The sequence below is a fragment of the Alosa sapidissima genome, chromosome 5, assembly GCF_018492685.1.
Source record: "Alosa sapidissima isolate fAloSap1 chromosome 5, fAloSap1.pri, whole genome shotgun sequence".
Classification (NCBI taxonomy): Eukaryota; Metazoa; Chordata; class Actinopteri; order Clupeiformes; family Clupeidae; genus Alosa; species Alosa sapidissima.
The window spans coordinates 13066779-13074278 of record NC_055961.1 but is presented as its reverse complement, the minus strand read 5'-3'; the positions used below and the strand labels follow the sequence as shown (position 1 = coordinate 13074278).

At 43.8% G+C, this 7500-nt stretch overlaps 1 protein-coding gene across 2 annotated transcripts in view; it reads right to left on the bottom strand.

The window, feature by feature from the left end:
• Nucleotides 1–212: 212 nt before the first annotated feature.
• Nucleotides 213–7500, bottom strand: part of nsg2 (neuronal vesicle trafficking associated 2) — a 21011-nt gene continuing 13723 nt past the window's right edge. For both annotated transcript variants that reach the window (XM_042093753.1, XM_042093752.1), the window contains exons 4-5: nt 1908–2018; nt 213–1704 (exon numbers count right to left, since the gene is read on the bottom strand). In XM_042093753.1, the coding sequence (XP_041949687.1) occupies nt 1513–1704; nt 1908–2018 (303 nt within the window). In that variant the 3' untranslated portion in view covers nt 213–1512. The remainder of the gene's footprint in view (nt 1705–1907; nt 2019–7500) is intronic.

Sequence of the window (7500 nt, the reverse complement as noted above, 5' to 3'; positions counted from 1 at the left end):
CAGCATTGTCTAGACTACAGAGGCAGCTAATTACTCTAATTGTGGAATAAGAAATACTCAGCCAATCTCTTACCACAGTCCACAAACATATTCTTTCTCTCTCTCTCTCTCTCTCTCTCTCTGTCTCTCTCTTTCTCACTTTCTCGCCATCCCTCCCTCAGAATCTTGCAGGCAGAGAAAGGTGGACTAAAAGAAGAAGACAGAGCACACTGTTTACTTAACACGTCATGTTTTATTGTTTTTTGTCCAAATCTAAAGGATACACACTCAAGATACTCCACACTTTGCTACATATCAACTAACGACAGCACAATAGTTCAAAACCTGTTTTTTTCTTCTTCTTCTGACAACGGATTAAAAAATGAAATGAAATTGAACTGCAGTGAGGATATCTAAGCGTGTCAAAGTTAGCTCAGACAGAGACAGACAGATGCTTTTCCACCAATCTGATCCATGTCCAAGCCATTCTCCAAGGTGTCATTCATCTAAATTAACTCTTCCTCCTGTGGCTCAGCATCTCACAGACAATGTGTCTCTCATATTACAAATGTGCTGCAGATTTTTAGTTTTTTTAGTTAGTTTGTTTGTTTTCATTCCAGTCAATGAGAAAACAATATATTTAACAGCACTATGCACAATGATACATACTATTGCCGTAATGAGGGGTGGAGTATGCCCGTCCTGGTTCAAGTCAGGAACTACAGTACGATGATTAAAAGCTGTGTTCATTCTCCAGACACTCATGGTAAAATACAAAGTAGAGATTTGATAATTCATTAACATCAATATTAGCATAACTGTCGTCATCCATGTGCAGTTCATACAAACATATATTTTCTTCATGGAAAATTCTTTTACAGAACATGTACAGTATATTGACGCTGCAATGTGGACAATATTAAGAATGAGATTAAAAACGAACTCATCTTGAGCCTGGTCATAGCATGAATCTTGTCACATTTTTCGGAAATGAGCATTAAGTCATTAAACTACAAGTTAAGAATGAGCTTTGTTTGCTCTCTGACAACAACGCAGAAAAACAAAAACAAAACAAAAAGAATGTGTTTTTAAGATCATGCCTTTATACAAATAGTCCTCTTTCATCAAGTAGAAATAGGAGTACCAATAAATAAATAAAATAAAAAATAGACAGCAATTAGACTCATCAGTCAAATGAATGGAGCTCAAGGAGATCATTAACAAAGAAAGAAATGGTGGGAGGGAGAGAGAGAGGAGAGAAAAAGAGAAAAGAAGAATGAGGCACTACACATTCTGCTAAACAGCTGGTATGGTTGGAGGATTGTGGTGAGATTTGACAGATTAACATCTACTGATTCTCAGATGGATCCCATAGATGTTGTGATGATTGAGAGGGGACAGAGGGAGAGAAGGAAAGAGAGAAGGAAAGAGAGAGAGAGAGAGAGAGAGAGACACTGCTGGGCTCCAGACCTGTAGATTGACTGAAGGAATGAAGAAATAAACGGAGTGGAGCAGGTTCTGAGCGGCTGGCTCTCACTGGCTGTCTGTGTTGGGCGGCTTGGCGTCGTGAGGGCCGCCCCCCGCTGGCATCCAGGGCGAGACGGAGCGGGAGCTGGTCTGCTTGGCCATGCTGTAGTGGCTGATGACTGTGTAGAACCGCCCCCGCGAGTTGGCATCCTGGGAGTTGTAGTACGCCTCCAGAGAAGCCGGGATGCAACGCTTATGCTGTTGGTAGGGGGGGACAAGAAAGAAAGCACCACGGCATGGTGAAAGCACCACGGCATGGTGAAAGCTCAATGGCATGTTAAGAGAAAACATTCACATCAATGGACAGACGACAGGTCACATCGCTGCATACAATAAAGGCCTACTACTATATGTACATACTGTATATGCTTATGAGCAGTACCTAGTGTCCAGTGCCTTACCTTGTAGATGAAGCCTTCAGGGCAGGTGTGGTCATAAGTGAAGGCCTTATACACCACCAGGAACACTATACAGGCCAGAAAGGCCAGAGCCAGCACGATGAGGATGGTTACCTGCAAATAAGGAACAACAGTGAGTCTACAAGAGTGTGTGTGTGTAATTTCATTCATGTTATGAAGACTTAGAGGAAGTGGAAGAAGAATTCTGTTTCATATCCAAAATCCTTCAGCTTGAAGTGAAACAGAGGCTTTGCCTGTTTATCCTTTGTCTCACTGTCTCTATCTCTTTTTCAGTTTCTCTCACTTTTTCTCCTCTGTGTTGTGAGGTGCATTGATGCTTATGGATCCCTGCACCCAACGGAGATTCAATATGCAGCACAAGCCCCTCTTCTCCAGTCTAACGCTCACAATGGGAGAACGCTCAGCCTCGCTTACTGACAGAAAAAGAGAAGCGAACGGCACAAAAAAATGAGGGAAAATGACTCTGAGGAAATGAGAGCGATAGGAAATCAGAGCTCGTTCCAGCGCACGCTAATTTATTCATATTACTGTCAGCAAATCGCCTTGTCTGCGGGCTCGCCATGGAAACGCGCTCTGCCAGAGCCCATTTGTTGCAACAAAGTGATGCAAACAAGGAAATCCGTAGTCGCGCGTACACGTGCCCGCCCGGCGAAATCTGCCGCTTGGAAGGCGTGTATACCACCCACTCCCCACCCCCCGCTGTCAGTCGAGACTACTTTGTCAAGGCGGATTAAAACAGAAAGGGCGGAAATGTGTCTTGCCTCTCAGCCTCAGCATATGAAATAGAGTGTTTCTGAGTACTGCTTAATTAGAATTATGCTAATGAACTAGGAAGGATAAATGAAAGATATAGAGGCGAGAATGGACTTTTTCAAAGACTTCAGTCAACTGTGTGTGAGGGTGTGTCTATATGTGTCAACAATATAGCTGTGTGTGTGAGACAGATGAACATACTGTACAGTAAAATATACTGTAAATAGACTATCTACAAATGGAGCCCCAGTAAAAGACTATTGCTGTGGGCGTACGGTGCAGTGTCCCCTAGAGCCCCTCACAAAAGACATTCCCCGAGACGCCTGACTGACTGCACATTCCACAATCCCAATGATGGAATTTTTAATTGAAATCACTCATCAATACCAAGTGCCTTAATGGTTGTGACCAACCACTCGCACTCTGGCAACTAATTAAAAGACAGAATGGGTGGTGTGACCAAATTAAAACTAGTACAAAAAATCTAGTTCAAGCAGCCACAGAAAAAGACGCACACGGGTAGTGGGAGATAGAGGAGTTTGTCAGAAATGTCTGAGTGGCACATTTCTCCTCAAGGTTGTTGTGAGATTGAGAAAGCACCTTATTTTACAATGATTTTTTCCTTTCCACTATTAGGTGCACATGCAGTCATTCCTCTTCTTCTTTTTGTCTTATCACTGACTGGTTCCGATAGGCATCGCTCACCCAGAGCTATCATATCATTTACTGTTCTCACAACTGGAATTTGGTTAAATGCGGCGAAACAAAATGTGTACAGTGTGTGTAACATCCTGAGTGTTCTTTCTCCTTGTCTTTTAATCCCGGTCTCTCTCCATACCGCTCGAAGCAGAAGGTCTATAAATATTTACACTGCCCTTTGTCCATTATTCATAATCTCAATGAACCCTAAACCTCCAGGGGATTTCTCTCTAATGCGGCAACTCTAATTTCCTCAGCATGCTGACTTAAGAGCTCACCTCCCCCACCTCACAGCTGCCACCGGGCCGACCCTGGAACAGGACAGGCCCACGGGTGGTACTTCACAAGACACTCGGCAGGGGAAAGGCTGGTCGAAACAAGGCTAAACCAAGGTTGCTTACTTTCTCTCTCTCTCTGCTTGCATGTCTCTCTCTCTCTCTCTGTCTGTCTCTGTCTCTCTCTATCATACACAAACACCCAGAGACAGGCACAGACACTCAGACTGATACAACAGTGTGTCATCATGAAAGACCTTCTATGGTGACATAGAATCATTCCAGAATCACAATCATTCCAGTATTATACGTGGATGGTACTGAGATGATCTGGAAACATGAGGAAAAATCAGGATTAAATCATGTTCATAACCATACAATAACCATGTATGGATATGAAATTTCACAATTGACAACTATAAATAGGGACCTATATCCCAATACTCCTGACACAAATAGCATTTTCTCTTTCACCAGACACTGATCAGATTTGTGTTGGCAAAGTCTCAAATGGATGGCACGGCAAAAAAACTAGGTTACTTGATAAGCACATGACCTTTATCTTTTCCATTCTGCGCCAGTGCAATCATACTTTTCCAGCGATGGGGATTAATTCTCTGAGTATCTGATTGTGGGTGGCCCTGAATTGGCCCATTTGGAGGCTAAATGATCCTCTCTGCCTTTGACACTGCCAGGTGTTTGTGTGTGTGTGTGTGTGTGTGTGTGTGTGCGTGTGTGCGTGCGTGCATGCGTGCAAAATGGCCATCCATATTTGGGTCAGTCCACCTCCACAACAAATCACGCCACACACCACGGTGTGCCAATCATTCGCAGAATATTTTTGGAAGGCGCTTTTGGGCTTTCTATATTCGCCAGAGAAGGGACTGCTGCGCCTAGTCATTACCGAATCATCTCTGAGTGCAACGGGATCAGATAACAGCGCTCACTCACATTAGAGTGGCCCTCGCAGGACACCCACAATCAGCCTGAGAAGAAGGGGACAAAAAAATGTCCCAAACGCCCAAACAAGGACAGGAGCATGACTGAATGAGGTCACTTTTAGCCCAAAACATCGCAGCGCACTGCCAACCCAGACAAAGCGCCATCTGTTTGCATGAGGATCTTGCTGTTTTTTTTTTTTTTGTCTCATATTTAACATATTCCACTGGTCAAAATCAAGACTGTTGTGGCTGCTTTTGCTATTGTTGTTGTTGTTGTGGATTTTGTTGTTATTGTTGTTACTGCTACTGCTGTTGCTGTTTTTAGTGTTACAATGATCTGTCTCTGTGTTTTTGATGTCTGTATAATCCATACCACAGGCAGTTGCCCATAATCCCCGGCTGGGATTTACTCTGTGTCTGTGAGTCGGTGGCGAGCTGGTTGGCATTAGAGGGGCTCGGCTCCCTCTCATGTCTGCAGGTCCCTATATGAGCCTATAGTCAAACGGGGCTTACAGGGGAGTGGGAGGGGGAGTACGGAGGCAACGCTAATCCAGCCTCACGCAGGACAGGCGTGTGTCATGTGTTAACCCACTCTGTGGTGCTCCGCTGAAAGTTGGCCGATTTATAACTTCCTCATCTCTTATACCAGTGGCGGCCGCTGGTTGAAAGAAAGTATTAAGCACAAAGTTGAAGACTCAACAACAGGGGGCTCTGGGAGCATGCCCCCCTGGGAGACATTTTTGAAAAATACACCCTTAAATGGTGACTTCTCCTTAAATGGTGAGTTTTGAGAAAATAAATTAACAAATTGAGACTTAAAGGTTGTATCAGCGATTTCAGGCCCAAACTTAAATTATCACATTCATCTAATCTTTCCTAACGATCCGCTAGCTGTCTGCCCCATAAGCAGGCCGTAAAAAAAAACGCGTCTCTGTAGGCAGCCTAGGCTCCGAGATCTGTACACAAAACAATTGCTACCAACAAGGGTTGGCAACCCACTCAAAGGCAAAATAAAGTGTTTCAACCAATAACCGACGAGATGCGCGTTTAGGAGAGTTTTAATTGCACGGGAGGGAGTGGGAGGGAGTAGCGAGCTAGCTCTCTGTTTTGTTTGAACATCAACAGAAATGACGTATCCCCGCTATCACTGATATAACCTTTAAACATTTATTTGCCTTTTTTATACAGGTTTTATTGAATAAAATGATGCTTTTTATGAATCATTTGAAATTATTTTAAACCAAAGTAATGGACTAAGACACAGAAATCTGCATGTCACATCCCTGACCCAGGTTTGCCAATAGCTAAGCATAAGGCTGATGCCTAATTAAATAATCATCAAATTGTCATTTTTGCTTTTCATTTTATAAAAGGTTCAACAAACTGACATTTTGTACTAGGAGAGAAAGGAACAAATGCAATCGTAGGTTTAATAAAATGCTATTTGCGACCAAAATCATGTAATATTAAATTGTATTAGTATACTGTATTTACTAAAAGGTCATGCATTTTCCAAGTCTGTATTTGTTTTTATGTGTGCCTATATGGGTGCTTTTTAAATTAAAATACTAATTTTGATGAGGGAAATACTGACTTTGAGGCTGTACCTAAAAGCCTCTGCTAGAGAATGTCACTTTAGTGGCAGTTCAGAGACAGTTCACATTGAACTGCATTTTTCAGCATCTCTGTGCTTTTCTGTCCCTGCAGCTACATAACCCATAACCACCCTCTATGGAACAAACCGTTTCTGTGAACTCTCACTACACTCTTCACTCTCTCTCTCTCTCTCTCTCTCTCTCTCTCTCTCTCTCCCTATCCCTCTGTCCTCTTTAACACCTCCGGATGTTCCATCCTCTCTCCATCTAATAATCATTGGCTCAGGATGCTGCCTGCCTGCTTCTCCACGCTGCTGTCTGATAGGCTCTGGTGGAGTTATTAGTATTATCCTGCATTGACGACTTAATGCCTCTGTGGATGATACCCCGGCTCACCCAGCATGCGCTCATACGTACACACAGAACCCACTTGTGACAAGCTTCTCCCAAGATGCACAACCAGAGACAGTGTGTGTGTGTGTGTGTGTGTGTGTGTGTGTGTGTGTGTGTGTGTGTGTGTGTGTGTATGTGTGTGTGTGTGTGTGTGTGTGTGTGTGTGTGTGTGTGTGTGTGTGTGTGTGTGTAAGAGAGTGAGTGAGAGAGAGAGAGAGAGAGAGAGAGAGAGAGAGAGAGAGAGGGAAGATGACTGTAGAGAGACACACAGACTGTGCCTGCACCTCCCTGTGGGCTTAATGGTGTGAATATTAAAATGTCAGCTCAATGGCTTTTCCTTGTCATCATTGACCTTGTTCAGTCTCATTCTCCACCTCAGATTCTTTATGCTGCCGCAAACTGACACAAACCCACAGGCACAGCAAGACCCCTTTCCAAGAAGTCATCTGTGCCGTATATGTCAAAGAGTGTGTGTGTGTGTGTGTGATTGTATCTGAGAGAGAGAGAGAGAGCGAGAGAGAGACGTCTGAGTGTATGCATGTGAGTGTGTGTGCATACAAATGGGATTGTGCCTGCATGTGTCTCAGTGTGTGTGTGTGTGTGTGTGTGTGTGTGTGTGTGTGTGTGTGTGTATGTGTAAGTGTGCGTGTGTGCATGTGTGTATGTGTATGTGTATGTGTATGTGTATGTGTATGTGTATGTGTATGTGTATGTGTGCAAGTGTGTATGTATGTGTGTGTGTGTGTGTGTGTGTAAGACCCGTGTGGCAAGACAACTTCTCTGGCACCCACACAGCTGAAAACAGTTCCAGCCTGAGCCCCAGGTGTGCAGTTGAGTCAATAACTGAATCAATGGGCCTCCAAGATGCACACAGGATCCAGGATCATGAGACATGAGCGCTGATTGAGCTCCGGAGCTT